This window comes from Gymnodraco acuticeps, unplaced genomic scaffold, assembly GCF_902827175.1.
Source record: "Gymnodraco acuticeps unplaced genomic scaffold, fGymAcu1.1, whole genome shotgun sequence".
Taxonomy (NCBI): domain Eukaryota; kingdom Metazoa; phylum Chordata; class Actinopteri; order Perciformes; family Bathydraconidae; genus Gymnodraco; species Gymnodraco acuticeps.
In genome coordinates, this window is record NW_022991565.1 from 274,501 (window position 1) to 294,158 (window position 19,658).

Genomic DNA, 19,658 nt, shown 5'->3' on the forward strand with positions numbered 1-19,658 from the left:
ATCCTGTGCAAATCTTTTATTGTGACTTAGAAAATCCATTTGAAGCAGACATTTTTCACAAGTTATTAAAAAAAATCACTTCAGGAGATTGGACATTTAGCAAGAAAAGCAGTCATTCTAATTGATTTATAAGCAAAATAACTGTTTTGGATTGGTCCTTAGATCTGACAAAACATCCTCTAGTCGTTACATCCTCAAAAACATTCAGTAAATTCTCTCTACACACTCATTCGTAGGGAATATAGACGATTCAGGCCTGCTGGCATGGTGCAGTTTAATGTTATGTCAAATAAGGTTGTCTCTCTCTTTGACTTTTACAGAAAACACATCAAAACCGGCCCCATGCTCACTATTTCTCCACTTTAATCAGAGGATAAACGCAGGATGAATCCATTCTTGAAAAACGACCGGAGAGGTTAGATAATCATGTGGAATCAGAGGCACTTGAAATACATCTTCTACACAAGTATTAACATCTAAAGAACAGCAGCATTAGTTCAGAGGGAGATTCATTGAAAGGTTGATCCATTGTTTCGTAGCTCCTTTCAGACATGACACAGGATCTTGAGCTTAGCAAGTTGTATCTGGACTGGATGTTGTTTACATATTATTATTAATTCAGTACAACTCACAACATTTTCATCCGGGCAAGAGAAAACAGAAAGCGTTGCATGAGCAGAGAGAAATGTTCACTGCTCCAGGACGGTAAAGGATGGGTTTAAAACATTTTGCACACGGCTCAGAGGATATTTCTGTAGTGAGACTGCCATAAATCCGGGTCACATGATCATGATGTTAAACAGCATGGCGACAAAAAGCAAAAAAAGAGTCCTTTTTGGAAAGCTACCAGAGCTGCATGATTTTGGTTGTCTGAGGAAATGAAGCTGTTTCTCTGGCATTACAGGAAGAAAGCGCTCCTGACTTTTCAACTTGTAGCTTTCAAAAGAATGTAAAGTGTAGATTTCTGTTGGTCGCCGTGCTGTAAAAACATCTTGATTGTATGTGCGTGGTAAATGCCAATGCGCCTAATCGCCTCTCTTAGCCGAGTAAAACATATTTGGTTTTGAGAAGGCAGATAACATGTCATGTCGGAAAGGGGTTTACATTCACAGTGTTTGTCTCCTACGGTCCGGGGTATTCAAAGACAGCCGCCGCTCCCATCCCAGTCCCGATGCACATGGACACGACTCCGTACGCTCTGCAGACGGCAGAACACAACACTGGTTTAGACACACTTCAAACAGGTCTTGTGTGTCTGTGATAAAGGAGATGATCAGACGAACCTCTTCCCTCTGCGTCGCAGCTCGTGCAGCAGCGTGACCACCTGCCGCGCCCCGGTGCAGCCCAGAGGGTGACCCAGAGCGATGGCCCCCCCGTTAGGGTTCACCTTCTCCAGAGGGATCCCCAGGTGCTCCACGCAGTACACCGCCTGGGCAGAGGGAGGGACAGGGAGATATACATGACAAAAAACACCTTGATTTACAGCTTCCTGTGAGATCATAATGACCTTTGTTCATTCTTAAGTTCAAGTGTGCCAAATGTGCATCTCCTTAACATGCAAAAAAAAACACCGTCGACAGGAGCTCATAAACCTGTAGGTAATGAAATCCATCAGTTTTCACGTCTGAACTCACCTGACTGGCGAAGGCTTCGTTGATTTCAAACACGTCGATGTCAGCCACGGTCAGTCCTGAGGAGGAAACGGGAAGTTAGAAGAAGTATTTCAGCAAAAAAGAATGACCAAGGTTTCTCCTCTGGGAGCTGAGAACGTCTGTGAGCAGATGTCCCTCTGATCGATGTTTTAAAATGCATTTTACTCTACAGACTAAAGACAGCCAAATTAAGGCTAAACACGCGTATAAAGCTGTCTCTCATCCTCTCCTGGTTACAGTATATCATTTGGTCTGACCAGAGCACAACGCAAATATATTTATTATTATAATGTTACATTATAATTATTGATGCATTCATGTTGCAGCTTGTGAAGGTGAACATAATCAACAGAATATACTTTGAAAGCCATCACATTAACTTTATCAAACTTAATCTGTAAAGTAAATGTGGTTGTCACGGTCAAATAAACGTAGTGGAATTAAAGTTAAAATATTTACCTCTGAGAAGAAATGGAGTAGAAATACTCAAAGCAAAGAACCACACAATTTAAATAAATGTACTTCGTTACTCTCTACCTTTGTGAGGACACACACACGCCATTGTTTTTATTTTATTCTATCTTTGTAAAGCTGATTCTAACTTAAAATCTTGATATAAATATATATCTTTTTTTATTTATTTAATCTTATATCTCACACACACACAGAACAGACGGAGGGAGCGGGAGGGAGGAGGCGGAGGAGCGCCACCGCGTGGAGATCACTGAGCCACACACACACACACACACACACACACACACACACACACACACACACACACACACACACACACACACACACACACACACACACACACACACACACACACACACACACACACACACACTTCTCACCAGCCTGCTTCAGAGCTGCAGGGATAGCGTATGCCGGTCCGATGCCCATCAGGTCTGGAGGGACCCCCACCACAGCGCTCGCCCTCAGGACCCCGAGCACCGGCAGACCCAGAGCCTCCACCGCTGACCGCCGGCCAATCAGCACGGCCGCTGCTCCGTCACTCACCTGGCTGGAGTTACCTGAGACACAAAGTATGTGAGAGAGTTAAATCAAATATAAAAAAATATATAATTATTGGAATAAAAAACACAAACAAATTAAATAACAATATCACATCTAATTTTGTTTATATAGCCAAATATCACAAATTACACATTAGTCTCAGGGGGCTTTAGAGTCAGACCAAGCCTAAATCCCCCCTCACTATGGAGGAAGGGTTTGTAGAGATTTGAACGTGTGTGTGAGACGGACCTGCTGTGGTGCTGCCGTCCGGTTTGAAGGCGGCTCGGAGTTTGTTCAGTCCGGAGAGAGTGGTTCCCGCTCTAATCCCGTCGTCCTTAGCAACCGTCAGCTCTCGCTCGGTCCCGTCCTCGTCTATAATCCTCGTGCTGACCGGGACGATTTCCTGCTCAAACACACCGGAGCTCTGAGCCCGCGCCGCTCTGTGAGAGGAGAGAAATAAACACATTAATACTGCCTGGAGACACTGGGTACATAAGGGTATAATAAGTACTTTAGTATATCAATATATTCAAAGTTCTATATACACACACACACGTATATTTACACGTAGTCTGTACACTTGCTTCACCACATATATATGCAGATTAGTGTATGTTAATTTAATAAGTAAAACTTCTGAGTGATGCGCAATCATGACAGAATTTGCAATGGACCTTGAGGAGGAATAGTGAGACTAAATCTTATCTTTTACATATCATTTAAGTTTGTCATCAATATTCAAATGCGTTGATGTTTTGAGGTTTTTGACTCACTTCTGCTGGGAGCTGAGAGCGAAGGCGTCCTGCTTCTCTCTGGAGACCCCGAACTTCTCTGCTACGTTCTCTGAGGTGACGCTGCAAAAACAAAGGAACACCTATAAAGATGAATCCATTTTAGGGTAAATACTTTTGGTGACATTTTCTGCGTTATATAAATTCCTTTTAGGGCTCATCACAAAATTAAAGATTGGAGCATTTTGGAGATAATTCAAAAAAGCCTTAAAAAACTAATTTGGGATTTTAGAATACAGCAAATTCATGATAACTACATCGGCAAGTTGAAGAACATAACAATTTGGATTACAGGATTTTTGGTATTGCGATAATACATTTTGTGATTACACACATTCATTTAAGAGGACTATTACACATTTTGAGCTTGTAATAACTGTTGGTGGTATCTCAAAAACACATTTCTGGAACAATATGATTTTTGAGATTCGGGACTACACGAACAAATCTGGGGATTTTGAATTTTTATTCTAGATTTCTATTTAATATCAGTGACCTTCTTCCCTGAGTTATACACACACACACACACACACACACACACACACACACACACACACACACACACACACACACACACACACACACACACACACACACACACACACACACACACACACACACACACACACACACACACACACACACACACACACACACACACACACACACACACACACACACACACACACACACACACACACACACACACACACACACACACACACACACACACCACACACACACACACACACACACACACACACACACACACACACACACACACACACACACCACTTCAGGGGACATTACATTGACTTACATGCATTTCCTGGAGACTTATCCTAACCTTAACCAACACATGCCTAACCCTTACCCTTAACCTTACTAACCAAGTCTTCACCCTAAAATGAATGATTCCCCTCACTGTGTAAACAGATTTAGGTCCCCACAAGTATAGTAATGCTAGGCCACACACACACACACACACACACACACACACACACACACACACACACACACACACACACACACACACACACACACACACACACACACCCACACACACACACACACACACACACACACACACACACACACACACACACACACACACACACACACACACACACACACACACACACACACACACACACACACACACACACACACACACACACACACACACACACACTGTAGTGGTCTCACCCCATGGGGATGATGCAGTCTCTGGCTTTGTCGAAGTCCGTCAGCCTCGGGCTCAGATCTCCAGGATCCCCCATGGAACGCAGCGACATGCTCTCCACGCTGACACACACACACACACAAAGGACACACACTTTTATACTCTTACTGTCAGGAAAAGCACAATTTAAATGTAAATGTAGTTTCTCAAAGTTCAAATGATGATTTAACGTACCCACATGCGAGGCCCAGGTCGATGGACCCGCTCCTGATGGCTCCTGCACACACAGAGTAAACACAGAGTAAACACCTTCACAGATATACAGTCTGTATATACATTTATAAATACATATACAGTCTGTGGTAAACACACGGTGTATTTATTCGTTATGAAGTGATGAGAGCAGAGTTGTACCTGCGATGTTGAACAGCGCCTGCAGTCCAGAGGAGCATTGTCTGTTCACCGTGGAGACAGGAACCGTCTCTGGAAACCCGCTGAGAGACACACAGATTAGTAATAATTATATATCTTTTATCTTTTTTTAACTTGTTTTTTCTAATGTATGTATGTATTGTTACTAACCTTACTTATCTTAATGTAAGTATCGTCATGTCAGTTGATGTCTTTGGTAGTTAATTATATAATTTAGCAGTGATGTCATGTACATTTTCTACGTGTGTTTTTTAAATGTTTTTGGGGGTTAGTCTTTTTTCTATTCATGCTTGTAAATGATGATGATGATGATGATGGTGATGATGATGATGATGATGATGATGATGATGATGATGATGATGATGATGATGATGATGGTGATGATACTGACCTGAGGAAGTGAGCTATTCTGGCCACCAGAGCACCGGCTCCGGGCTGCAGAACGTTACCTGCAGATAAAACACAGTGCATTTAAAGTGTGTCCTACTTAAATACTGCAGCTAATAAGACAAGAAATTCATTTGATTGTATTCAATGTACTATAATATAACACAGAATACATTATTAGTTTATTGTGTGTGTGTGTGTGTGTGTGTGTGTGTGTGTGTGTGTGTGTGTGTGGCCTAGCATTACTATACTTGTGGGGACCTACATCTGTTTACACAGTCACGTGTGGGGACTCGCCTCCCTTATGGGGACAATTGGAGGTCCCCATAAGGGGAATCATTAATTTTAGGGTGAAGACTTGGTTAGGTTTAGGGTTAGGCATGTGTTGGTTATGGTTAAGGTTAGGATAAGTCTCCAGGAAATGCATGTAAGTCAATGTAATGTCCCCTGAAGTGATGTATACATGGTATGTGTGTGTGTGTGTGGTTTCTCCTCTACTATATTCATGTTGCACTGTTGGAGGAGCCTGTGACTTAAGTTGTTCACTACAGTACATGTAGCTAATGTGCACACGACAATAAAGCCTTGAATCTCTAGGAGATGAAATCAATTAAGATTAAATCCGCTATTCAACAGGACAGCGGTCAAAGGACGATTTGTAAAGTCTTATCTCACCGACACAGACGTCTCCCAGTTTGTCGGCGGAGAGTCCAACGTCTGTCATCACAGCTTTCATCACGGCGCTGAGCATCTCGTCAGGCGTGGTGTCCTGCAGGAGACATTATATCAGTCTACCTCATGTCATAATTATAATATCATTCAATGGTGACTGGAGGACTGACACCACATCTCAGAGGGGATATAGTACATTTTCCCTGCACTACATTTGTCTGAAAGCTTCAGTCCAGATGTGTTTTGTATCCTCTCCCTGTTCAGTGAAAACCATGCATGCCCAGATGTGTAGATTTGTTATGTATGTAATAATCTGAAGGATGAAATGCTCCTTTATGTTGGAACATCATTACATTTGACTTAGCTCGTTCATTTAAGGTCTTGCCCAAGGACATTTCAACATGTTGTGAGGAGGTGGGCTCGATCTCTGTTTAGATTTGGGGGAAATGTTATGGTGAAAAAAGGGCTGTTTTTTCAGAGAAACTCATGAAAAGTTGAAGTGTTAGAGATACCCAGTTCTGACAGGACAAAGATACAAACATAAGAGGATTTACGATATGATGCAATGCCGTAGATTAAACATAAAGGAGTTGAAATGAGCTCAACCTTCAACATCTACACCAGTAAAATGTAAAATACACATTAATGCAGCGGTAATATTCTTATAAAAACTCATATTTAATAATAAAACAATGACTGGGAACATATTAGTGCACAATGAATACTTTACTTTTTGTTAATAACACTTACACATGTGACTTAAGTAAAGTTATGAATGCAGGACTTAGTATTTGTAATTCAGTTGTGAATATTTCTTCCACACAGGAACACAGTTGCATGCTGCAGATAACAGTTTCTCTGCTTCATGATTATCTGTCCCTAAACTTTAGCCCACTTGGCAGAAACATCATAAAATAAAGCTTTATTTATATAGCACTTTTCTTACAGAACATGCAGTGCTTTTCAAAATGGCACAAATCACAAGTAAAACATACACAACAAGAAGTTCCCCTCAGATCAGATGTTAAGACCTTTACAGATGAAGTAGTTTACATATTAAAGTTATTTACTTTGAAGGCTCCTCTCTTCGCCTTGCACACAGCGGTCCTCAGCCCGTGAACAACCACCACATCCTGCGGGCTTTTGGTGACTATAGCCCCGCAATCAGACCTCCATAAGTCCCGCCTGTGTTCAGAGGATCCGGGGGGAGACAGGTGTCCCGAAATGATCTTTAATCTGTGCATTACGACGATTAAAAAACTGTTTGTATTCACAGATCTGCACGTGCCTGTTTGTACTCTGCTCTCTGCTGTCAGGAACTGCTGTTGAACGGGGAGCGCGGAGGGACAAACTACAGCGAATCGAGAAAACCGTTTTTTTAATACTTCAATCTTTATTTAAAAACTTTAATATACACAACAATTGTAGACATGTATTCAACATAATGGTACACAGAAAGATGAATAACAATGTATGTGACACTGGTTTGATAATTGAATAAGGATACATGTACTTCTATAGTATTTCATTATAAAGAATACCCACGTTTTTAGAGTTTAACAGTATTTTATTCCCATAAAAAATAATTTTCTCTTTAATTTTTGGTTATTTTGCATTAATGTTTGTATAATGTATACATTTGTATTTTTACTGACCTGTATTATCTTTTACATAGTTATAGATAATATTGTTGACTTTATGTTGCATTATTTATCTGAATCTACAGTAAAAGTACTTAAAAATTGTATTTGAGTAAATATTTCTTATTGATTACGCAGCTGCTGTTTTTATTAACCTCTCGTTTGCCAATGAGGTAGATTAAATTCATTTTGTGTTAGAAAACTGGCTATTTTATCCGTTCATAGTACATTCAAAAACAGGTTCTGATCAATACATAATGATTTATTGTTGTTGTAATATTGTATGAATCTACAACGAAAGTATCTCAAAGTTATACTTAAGTAAATGTACTAGCACTATGCTTGATATCACAGCATCTCTCTTTATTTCTGTCTCTGATGTCTGCTCATGGATTCATTAAAAAAACTCCTTATAGCACCTTATATGTGTCAAACTCAAGGCCTGGGGGCCAAATCAGGCCCTTGGTGGATTTAATTTCGGCCCGCAGGATAATTTCTAATGACTATTAGATCTGGCCCGTCGGTATATTGCACGCACACCTTCACTCCATCCTGAGGGTCTCCTCAGCTCAGAGCCTGAGCCCCAAACATTGATGAACTTGCACCCAAGATGAGATGCCAAGTATCTGCTTGAACTAGCATCACAGAGCAGCACACTGAGTTTAATGGATGTTTCCTTGTGCACTTTCTTTCTTGAGACAACAGGGCATGATTGGTTTTTTCTTTGAGGGAAATAGTTTTGTTGAAGCTGTTGTTGGCCTGTGGGAAAATGTAATCATAAGAAATGACTCTGGAAAAGCTGCAGATAGAGCCATAAGAAATGAATGCAACTGATTATTTAATGTTGTTTTTATAGGCAATAGTTTAAGCTTTGTTAGTTCCAGGTTTAATATTAATACGTTTTGCAATAAACATTGAACCAGTCCGGCCCTCGACTAGTACCCATTTTTTAATCTTGGCCCACTGTGTATTTGAGTTTGACACTCCTGCCTTAAATGGATTCATACTAACATTTATCAACAAAAAAGTAACAAATTAAAATTGTACTTTAAGAAAACACGAGTGTCTGCAGGATGAAGAAAACCAACAGTTTTACATCTGAACCTTTTATTTCCAAATGTTTCACAACACATTCATAAGGCCACCGACTCACTGCACATTCTGGTTGGAATCAGATAACAGGAAACAAAGACATCCAAAAATATGTTTTTTTCAATATAGAATCATATAAAACAGCTTTTTCCTCCATTTCCAAAGAGAGTAAGAGAAGAAGAAGAAGTTTCTCAGGACACAATCACGGAAATATTTACACGACTGGATGAAGATCAGGGTCTTGAATGAGGAATACTGTTCTTTAAATATAAACACAAAAAATATAGTTATAGTTGAAATCCTTTCAGATGTACAGGTAGTGTTTGAGGCGTGTGAAAACCCCCTTCATGTTCCACGTTTCACCCGAGAAGAAGGAGTGAGTATACAGCACCAGAGGAAGTTACAGTACGTCTGAACGTAGTGTGAATGAAACGTAACAGGAGTTTCATATACTTATATAAGAACGTACAATTCAGCTTTAAATACCAGAGCACCTGCTCAGGTGAAAAGTAGTGCGTCATTTTTTTTTTTACAAGTCCTTCAGTCCTTCAGTAACAACAGGAATGTTTACAACACTTTAAATGATATCAACCCTTAGATGCATAAGTGGGTCTTTTTTGACCCGGTGAGGTTTTTTCTGGAAGTATCTTTGTAGCTATTCCTCAAAAAACATATATTGGATATCACGCCATTTCAAATTTTAAATTGACATTTTAAGAAATTGTAGTTTTTGTATTACTACCCCAAGCTTCCATAAGTGGGTCAAAAATGACCCGCATGCATTTCCTATGGGAAAACGTTTTTTTTCAAAATGTATTTTTAAAAAAATTAAATATAGAATATTTCTAGCGTGAACCAAAATATAATACTAAATATTATACAAGTGATTTTCTTAACCAAAATGACATAAAAACACATTATTCTAATACGGTCCTTTTTGACCCACTTATGGAAGAGTGTAGTCACTCTAAGGGCATCTAAGGGTTAGCCAAAGTCTAAACGTCATGAGGGATCATTCAGCTGAAATGTCAACATTTTAATATCTATGTGGCTCTCTCACCATAACGCGGAACATATTATTTACGGGGCAATAAAACTGCAAAGCTCTTTTAAATGTAGAGATGGTGGAAGTACATGAACGCTCAAACTGAACCGTGAAATATTTTAAATCAGGTGGCATGGCAACAACTAATTAATGTCGTTGTCAATCAGTCAATTAACTATCAGAAAATAGGGCAAAAAAACTATAAATGTGTCCCTAACCCAACATAACTTCCTCAAACGTGTTGTTTTGTCCACAACTTATTATACAATATTTAGTTTACGGTCATTAAGTAGAAAATAAATCAAAAAGTCTTCAAATTTAAGCAAAAAAAATCAGGAGAATTCTGACTTTGTTTTAGTTGGAAATTACTCAAACAGATTAATTGTTTCAGGTTTTGTTGGATTGGTTTGTATTTTTACTAGGAATGCACGATAATTATCGGCCCGATAATTATCGGTCCGATATTAGGAATTATGACATCATCCCGATAAACCTGATACCAGTATTAATAGCCCCGATAATATACAATATATTTTTAGGGTAAAAAAAAAATAAAAATAAAAATACTGCGGTGTGGGTGGATTGGGATGAGGGGCGCTTGTTTTTCACTCGGCTCCTCCCGTTTTGCCAGTACTGTGGTATTAGTGGTTTAGGAAGAGGGGGGTTCTTCACAAATCCAGCGCTCCATAACTCACGCCTGGCTGTGACGTAAATGGTGTGCGGCCGTGAAGCCAGGACAGTAAACAAACATGTCGTCGGTGGTATGGGCGTTGGTGCTATGTGCAACTCAAGGCATATGCTCGAACCGGAGCTGCCTGGACGCTGCAATCATGTTGCGCACTATCCGTGCTGAGTGTGCTGACTTCTCGTACAATGTCCCACTGTCTGGCTTCCTGCATAAAGTCAAGTGCTCGGCGCAGTTGTGGCGAAATGTCGCTCCTCTGTTTTCATTTAAACAGCTCCTTATATCCGTTAGCGCAGCTAGCTAGCACCAGATGCTAACAACAACAATGCACGTAAGGTCTCTCTCTCGCTCGCTCGTGCCACACATACACACACCCTCCCGGTCCTCCCAACAGCCAGTCGGTGCCTGCCGGTGAGCGTGGAAGTGTGGTCTGCTGCAAGCGGGCGGCAGGAGCGGGGCTGTCAGCATCAGCTTGTAGATGGTATTTTAAACTCGATGCGCTCTGAAACTACGGGGCGGCCGAGGACAAAAATACATATGCGTTAATCGCGTTAAAATAATTAGTGGCGTACATTTTTTTTTGTTATCGGTATCGGTCTTGAGAAGCAGGAAGTTATCAGTATCGGTTTCAAAAAACCAATATCGTGCATCCCTAATTTTTACCATTTATATATGCAAGGAATAAAAGATGAGGATTTGTGAGCCTGGAAAGTTGTCCAGGTCGCGGATAACGTATTATATTAATTTAAAAAAAGCACTTGGCATTGTGCTTAAGTCTTTTAAGCGCTGCACTTGTTTGTACGTTTGACTTGTTGCACATTAATGAGAGCATTTTAATGTTCCTGGGGTTAGTCATCGTCCAATGAAAGTGTCTTGTTTACTTTAGCGTTATATTCGTAATAACAACGAACTGCATACGGACATTAAGAGCAATGCTGTAAATCAAGAATCAGCGTTATGGTGTTTTTAGTATCAGCTTATTGTGATGAATACTTTGATTTGTTTAATTCACTGTATTAGTGAAAATACGGACAATCCTTTAAGATTATTTGATCCATTCATAATTTCCCCATTAAATGTTTTTCTTTGTTATATTTAATCGTAATATAAAATTGCATATGCACCATGATTTCCTCTATATCTCCCACCCGTAATGCTGGTTTATATTTCAAGAGAAAGTGAAGCAGTGATGACCACAACGACAGCAGCTGTGAAACAAAAACATGTGAGGGTTCTTCCATCGTGTCTTCATGTTTCCACCGCCACGTCTCTATAGAGCGGAGCAGTGATGACGTATAGTTGTAGTTCGACCCGGAAGTAAGCGGTGCAAGGGTTCCCTCGACGAAAAAGCAACGGGATTTCGGAATATTGTAAAAAATAAGGTCTGTGGAAAACGGACCTGTTTGATAAATGCACGTTTTGTTCAGCCGGATAATCTCCACGTCTACCCTACTTTATAACTTTCCAATCGTAAATCTAATCGCCAGAAGCAAAATGCTAACGTTATGCTATAAACGAACTACAGCAGGGTCGCACGACTTCAACGTCACGCCGACTTAAGATCCATATTCAAACATACAGATTCTAAATGGTACGAGTTGAAGCGTTTGTTTGAACAGTTAGCAGGAGGCAGGGAACTTGCTTTCAAGCAGAACAGGGCAAACAAACTTAGCGGGAGTGTTACGCGTTCGGCGTAATGACGTCAACGTCCTCGACAACTTCTGTAGTCCTATTCAGCCACATTGGTAACAACCATCGTTTTTCAGACACGTAAACTCTTCAGAAATCTCCACTGCTGATGTATTTAATGTCGTAGAACAAAACAGGATCCGTCTCTTACATGTGTCTCAACCACAGACCTTAGTTCCAGCTATTTTCCAAAAACTAGTTCAAAATCCCGTTGGCTCTGAGGCGAGGGAACCGGAAGTGGTGAAACGCTGACTCACTTCCGGGTTTTAGGACTCGTCACTGCAGCACTGTATGACTCAGCAGTAACTCCAGGAGTCCGTCCCTCCGAAAAAAAACACAACTCGTCTCCACACGTTCAAAGTAAAAGTGTCCATGGCAGTGAAGCAGGAGTCTCTGCTCGTCTCAGGCGTAGAACACGAGCTCGGGGATCTGTCCTCCCTGCACCCCGGTGCCGTTGGTGCTGTCCGAGGAGCACTGGAACTGGAAGGTCACTTTCCCGCACTGAACCTCCGTCATGCCCTCCTGCCCGAAGTAGCTGAGCTCGTTCCCGTCCAGCACCACGCTGGCGGTGTAGAAAGTGTCGGGCTCGATCTGCACCGGGTAGTCGAAGCTGACGGGGAACGTGCTGCTGGACCCGTCAGAGAAGTACTTGATGTTCCTCTGAGCCATGGACACGCCCTGGCGCTTCAGCTCGATCTTAGCGCTGTATTCTGCCGAGCCGCAGCTGGATCCGTACAGACCGAATCCCGCGATGAAGACCCGTTTGTCCACGGCGAACTGGATGCTGTCGCAGCGCCCTCTGTATCGCCACTGGTTGCTCCTGTAGGCGCACGACTGGAAGCGGTGGCAACGCTGCGGTGCCAAACCTTTACGAGGTTTGCTGCAAAACAAGAGTTCGGGCTTCTTGGCGGCGGTGAACCACAGGAAGATGTCATTGGTTTCGTTGAGTGTGAGCACGCCGGACTGCGCCGCTCCGTCTGCGAAATCCTCAAGCACCATGGTGGGGATGCGGATCAGGTAGATGGCTTTCCCCAGAACCAAGCGTCTGTTCTCAATCGTCGGCGACAGATCTTGGCGTTGACACTCCGCCTCGGCCCAGTTCAGCGCCGCCTCGAACACCACCATCTCCTTGGCGTTGAGAGTCTCCCGCTTCAGGATGCTCTCCAGCGTCTGAGAGTCGATGTCGCAGAAACCCTCGGAGCGGAGGGCGAGCTCGGCCTGAGCGTCGATCACCTCCCAGCAGCGCTGCGTCAGGTCGGGCTCCTCGAACAGGCAGCTCTGGGACAGAAGCACGCAGGCGTTCTTGGCGCTCAGGCTGGTCTCCAGGAAGTTGACGCAGGCCCGCGCCAGGTGAGGTACGATGTACTTTTTGGCGGCGTACAGGGTGGCGAGCACCGTGTCAGCGCAGAGGTCGATCTCATCGCAGTAGATATACCTGAGAAGTTAAAGGATGGGATTAAAGCCTTCGAATCAAATCAAAATGTATTATAGCCCCAGTTCACAAGAAATGCCTCAAAGCGCTGTGCAAAGCAAACTAAACTTCACTTCAAAAACGTACATTTAACTTATTCTTATTTTATAGTGGAATACAACTAGGTCACGATTGTATGTACTGTGAAGTATATTGTTTTAATAGGAACAAAGCAAAAAGCCCAGTCCATAAACACTGAATGAATCTGAGACATACTTCATCATGGCGAGGAACGACGGCGGCTCCACGTCAGGGATCCGGATCTCTTCCTGATCCTCGGCCAGTTCTCCATAAAACATGGCGTGGAACACGGAGCTGCCGACGGCCAGGACGTACTGACAGAGGAGCAAGTATAACAACATGAGAGACACGATCTCCACTTAAAACGGACACAAATGTGACGTCATAACTACACTGTAGCTATGTACCTGTGACTAATAAAAGCCTTGAACCTTTCAGTCTGATTCTTATGACTTAACTTATTTGCTGTTATGACAATGAGGTTAATTTTTCAACATCAAAGGTTTCCCTGTTTTGCATGTTCTGCTTTGTTCTAGTGTCCACCTAGCCTTGTTTTAGTCAAAGGAAAAAATAATAAACTATCTTTTATAGTGGTGCACGATAATATTCGGTCCGATATTAGGAATTATGACGTCATCCCGATAAACCCGATAACAGTATTAATAGCCCCGATAATATACAATATATTTTTTGGGTAAAAAAAAAGAAAAAAATACTGCGGTGTGGGTGGATTGGGATGAGGGGCGCTTGTTTTTCACTCCGCTCCTCCCGTTTTGCCAGTACTGTGGTATTAGTGGTTTAAGGAAGAGGGGAGTTTTTCACAAATCCAGCGCTCCCTAACTCATGCCTGGCTGTGACGTAAATGGTGTGCGGCCGTGAAGCCAGGACAGTAAACAAACATGTCGCCGGTAGTATGGGACTATTTCAAAGTTTCAGAGTTAGATAGTTCGCTTGCTATTTGTATTAACAAATGCAGAAGTTCCACGAGGAGGGAAAAAGGCAACGAGCTATAATACTTCCAACCTGATTAGTCACCTGAAACATCGCCATCGCTACGATGGTGTGTTAAAAGCGTACGAAGACGCCTGCGCTGCTAAACTAGCGGCGAATCCAAAGCCAGCTGCAAAGGCACCACCAGGTGTGCAAAAACTACAGGTACATTTAATATATACATATATTATATTATTATCGGTTATCGGTATCGGTCTTGAGAAGCAGGAAGTTATCGGTATCGGTTTCAAAAAACCAATATTGTGCATCCCTAATCTTTTATATAACTGCGTAAGACAAATCAAGAACCACAAACAGCTGTTCATGGTCTCCCTCTTTAAAAGCATCACAGTTAATGCCTGGAGAAAACGGGTTGTACCTTATGTCCTGGTACTCGCTGCGTCCCGCCAGGTGGTCCGACCACAAAGTGAACATCTGCCATCGTCTCATTGTTGAACATGACTGAATTCCTACAAGGACACAAAAAAACAATGATTGTTATTTTGGTTGGAGACACCTGGGAGATGCCTGAAAACCTCCTCGAGCCTCGTGATCATACACAGTACGCTCAGATTACCATTCTAGTCATTTGGATTGTCTCTGTTGTATCAGTATGTTGTTAAAACTTCATACTTTTCTGTAAACTCAACATATTATGCTCGTATGGATCTCTCCATAGGCGTTACAATCATGGTACATTAAATCGACCTCAATTTTTTTTACGTTATCAACTTTTTCTAATATATAGACATTACGTCAAGCATTTGTTGAAATCTTGATATTGCTCGTTGTATTTACTTGCGTGTTTGTTTGAATAAGAATGACATCAGAGTGAACGGAAAGGTTTCCCCTATCAAAATAAGACGTGGGCATTGTCACGTATTAATTGTGTGATTCTATCGTATCTGTTTAATTAATTGAGGATTCAGTTTCAAATACCAGTCCAAGGTCTGAATGGTCTTTAGCATTAAGTGTATTGCTTTTGGAAAGGCTATACTTACATTATGATATTATCATTATATCAGTGGCATAACGTGGTGTTTAAATGACACTAACATTGTGAATCGCAATTGTTTCTGGGACAATGTATAAACCATTACAAATGAGTTATAATGACAGGTCTAACCTCTCCTACTCTCATCACCCAGCAGCCTGCACCTGTCTCAAACACCTCATCACTATTATATATCTGTAGTTTGGTGTGTTCGGGCTGACCTCTCCCGGATGGTCGGGTACAGGCCCTGCCAGTTGCAGCAGCTCTGGTTGCTGGAGTTGTTGTTGGTCTGGTTCTGCTGCTGGTACTGCTGGATGGAGGATGAGGAGGAGGAAGAGGTGGCGGTGCTACTCGCTGAGGTGGAGGGGACCAGCTTCTTGGTGGGATACAGCTCTGCAGCCATTATCTTACAGTCAGACTGCAGGCCGGGACATGGCAGCTCCAGGACCGGAGTGTACTGCTGCTGTCGGACCGGAGTCTGGAGAGAAACACAGAGTAAATGCCCTTTATGTTCAGACACTGAGAAAAGGCATCCAAACTTCAATATAGGTCAAAGGATCATCAAAGACCCCCAGCAATCCATAAGCAGTATTTGATCCTTGTACAGTATTTAATTGTACATCCTGTTTTAGGTCATTCTATTTACATGTATTTTGTTCACTTCTCCTGCATTACTTGCAACATCATCTTGTACTATTTTACTTCAGTTTGCACTATTGTTTATGTCTTATATATATTATGTTGCATTGTTGGAGGAGCTTGGGGCATTGTCATTGCCATATCTACACTGTGGATAGTGTGCATATGACAATAAAGCCGTTACATTTGACGTTCATTTTGAGCTAACTTAACATTAACTAAGCTAGCCACACATCCACATCCGTTACACCAGTTTTTTTAACTTAACACTCCATCATTTCCACCTGACAATATATAATACAAAGTCAAATTAGTCGTGATCAAAGTAAAACATGAAATAATTAAGTCAACGTTCAGATCCCGGATGATTTTCTAGTGTTAACTTTAGCATGTGTATGCTAGTTAGTTAGCTGACAAACCAAAAGGTGCTTTTTCGAGTTAATTTCTCGCTTAGCATTAAACTATTTGGCGATAACCTGAATGTATACTTACCTAAGTGTTATGTAGACGTGTTTATAATCATATCTCCTCTCCGGGTTAAGCAGTTTGTTGGTTGTTTTAACAGACAGGCGGATCAGCTTTGTTTACAGGAGCTAGCTAGCTTCTTCTGCTAATGTTTACTGCAGAGTCAACTCATTGCCGGCACCGCGCTGCCCCCTGGCGGCCGGAAGCTGCAATTACACTGTATTATAATGCACAAATAACAACAGGTGGTTGTTGTTGGTATTGGTTTCCTTTTTTTCTGTCAATAATGCAATTTCAAAACTCAGTCAATTGAATTATTTTATGCATTCCCGATTTGAAGTCCATTTTTTACATGGCTTTACAAATATTTTGCTGATACATTTAAATTATTTTTAATAACTAAGTATTTCAGAATTGGTTGTATTGCCAATTAATTAGCTTTCATGTAAATGGTGCATTAAAGGAAACATAAGGAAGAATACAGAGCAAAAAATAGTATTATTATAAAAGATATTTTTAAAAACAATTTTAAAGACTTTCGTAACAAATTAATAATAAAGACAATATTTCCACAAAATGTAAATACGTAAGAAACTGAATACAGTAAAATAAAATATAGAAATAAACAACAGTATTCAAAGACAAGGCATTGTTTGCACGATCTTCATTAATGTAATGCACAATGTTTTTTTGGGTTGTGGTGCAGTGGCCTAGTGCGTTGGTGTTCGGATCAGGGGAGCATAGGTTCAAACCCCACTGCAGTCAGCATGTCGTTGTGTCCCGAGACACTTTACCCCAAAATGCTCCTGTGGGGATTGCCCACAGTATTGAGTATGTAAGTCGCTTTGGATAAAAGCGTCTAACAAGTAAAATGTAATGATAATAGTCACATTCCTGTTAATAATGAAATAACAAAACTGAGTCAATAACTATTTGTATGTATATTTGTGCATGGGTTCAGCTTCCTGATAGTGTGTTGGTGTATTCTCCTCATGTGAAGCTGAAAACAACACACACATCATGATATACAACATATTCCTTTATTGTTGTTACTGATAAATCCCATTTTGAAAAAAAAGAACAACAATGAAAAAGGAGAACAACACCCGTTTGTACTTTATGTACAGCCAGCATCTAAAATCTCTTTAATAGAACCACTGTACACGTTAAAGGACAACAATCATTGAACCAAGCAAACTGAACCGTCTTCATTCAGTTTGTGGGTTCAGATCTGCATTTGGCCACTGAAGACGACAAAATATAAATCTTAAAGAGTTCAGCTGCCTACGTCACTACTGGCTAGTTTAGTGTGAGAGACGATATCAACTCTAATGCTTTTATAAAACAAAATGTAAAATGCTAAATGAAGTTCAATCATTGGCGAACATTGCTCTGAAAGTGGAAAAGGTACATAAATGTGAATGGAGTCTGGTGTTAGTCAGGTTTGATTCTAGTCCAGTTGTTTTTAGATGAATAGAGGAAGAAAATAAACCAAAATATGAAGCTTTATTTTATTTAAGCTTTAATTTAGGGTGCAATAAACTGCCATCTGTAGACAGCGGTGATGTAACTGTCATGTTTCTGCAACACCGTGATAAATGACCTCAACAAGCAACCAGACTCCATTAAAAACAAATTCAAGCTTCCCTTAAAAGTCTCAATTCACAATTGTACAACCTTTTTCTTTTGGCTCGTGACACTTTAAAGATGCTCAGTGTATGAAACCCTCATCCCAGGCTGAGTTATGCTGTTCAACTCAAAATCCATTGGTATAGTTTCTCATAGGAGGGCGATGGTGGCGAGGTCCATAGGGACTTGGCTTGGCAACTGGAAGGTCACCAGTTCAAGTCCCGGAAAGACCAAGTGCTACCGAGGTGTCCCTGAGCAAGGCACCGTTCCCTACACGGCTCCCCGGGCGCCGTACATAATGGCAGCCCACTGCTCCTACACTAGGATGGGTCAAGTGCAGAGAAACCGTTTCGTTACATAGTACCTGCACCTAATGACAATAAGTTCAATCTTCAATAAGACTCCTAGCCAGATTTTCACAATAAAAAAACGAATGTATTTATTTCTCCTCTCTTTGTAATCACCTCAGGTTGGGAATCACTGCTGTGGATGTTTTTCAGTTTTTGTGGTATTAACTCATATGTGATAATCTTTGTTGTGTAATTTTTTTTTAATCAAAGTAGAATGGCTTTCAACTAAGAAAATTGGGATTTAGTTCCTGGTTCAGAGATGTTGGATCTACAAATCGTTTACTTGGCTATTGGCATACAGTAAGCCATTATATGTTTGTCCCTGTTAAGTTTAAAGGGGCCCCATTCTGCTCATTTTCAGGTGTATATCAGTATGTAGTGTCTCTACTTTAAAGAGTCCTCTCCTGCTCATTTTCAGGTGTATATCAGTATGTAGTGTCTCTACTTTAAAGAGTCCTCTCCTGCTGATGTTCAGGTGTATATCAGTATGTAGTGTCTCTACTTTAAAGAGTCCTCTCCTGCTGATGTTCAGGTGTATATCAGTATGTAGTGTCTCTACTTTAAAGAGTCCTCTCCTGCTGATGTTCAGGTGTATATCAATATGTAGTATCTCTACTTTAAAGAGTCCTCCTGCTGATGTTCAGATGTATATCAGTATGTAGTGTCTCTACTTTAAAGAGTCCTCTCCTGCTGATGTTCAGGTGTATATCAGTATGTAGTGTCTCTACTTTAAAGAGTCCTCTCCTGCTGATGTTCAGGTGTATATCAGTATGTAGTGTCTCTACTTTAAAGAGTCCTCTCCTGCTGATGTTCA

At 41.2% G+C, this 19,658-nt stretch overlaps 2 protein-coding genes across 2 annotated transcripts; both read right to left on the bottom strand.

Annotated features, from left to right (window-relative positions):
- Position 1: 1 nt before the first annotated feature.
- Positions 2 to 7,463, bottom strand: acaa1 (acetyl-CoA acyltransferase 1). The gene is made up of 12 exons (XM_034197372.1): positions 7,205 to 7,463; positions 6,138 to 6,231; positions 5,467 to 5,524; positions 5,058 to 5,137; positions 4,878 to 4,920; positions 4,667 to 4,765; positions 3,443 to 3,523; positions 2,919 to 3,109; positions 2,507 to 2,686; positions 1,635 to 1,690; positions 1,284 to 1,429; positions 2 to 1,198 (listed from the first exon to the last, which is right to left on the bottom strand). The coding sequence occupies exons 1-12, from the start codon at positions 7,376 to 7,378 to the stop codon at positions 1,123 to 1,125; spliced, it is 1,278 nt and encodes a 425-aa protein (XP_034053263.1). The 5' UTR covers positions 7,379 to 7,463; the 3' UTR covers positions 2 to 1,122.
- Positions 7,464 to 11,068: 3,605 nt separating this feature from the next.
- LOC117533555 (BTB/POZ domain-containing protein 3-like) lies at positions 11,069 to 17,026 on the bottom strand. Its single transcript, XM_034197354.1, has 5 exons — positions 16,893 to 17,026; positions 15,983 to 16,239; positions 15,147 to 15,237; positions 13,973 to 14,091; positions 11,069 to 13,720 (listed from the first exon to the last, which is right to left on the bottom strand). The coding sequence occupies exons 2-5, from the start codon at positions 16,162 to 16,164 to the stop codon at positions 12,688 to 12,690; spliced, it is 1,425 nt and encodes a 474-aa protein (XP_034053245.1). The 5' UTR covers positions 16,165 to 16,239; positions 16,893 to 17,026; the 3' UTR covers positions 11,069 to 12,687.
- Between the last annotated feature and the right edge of the window lie 2,632 nt (positions 17,027 to 19,658).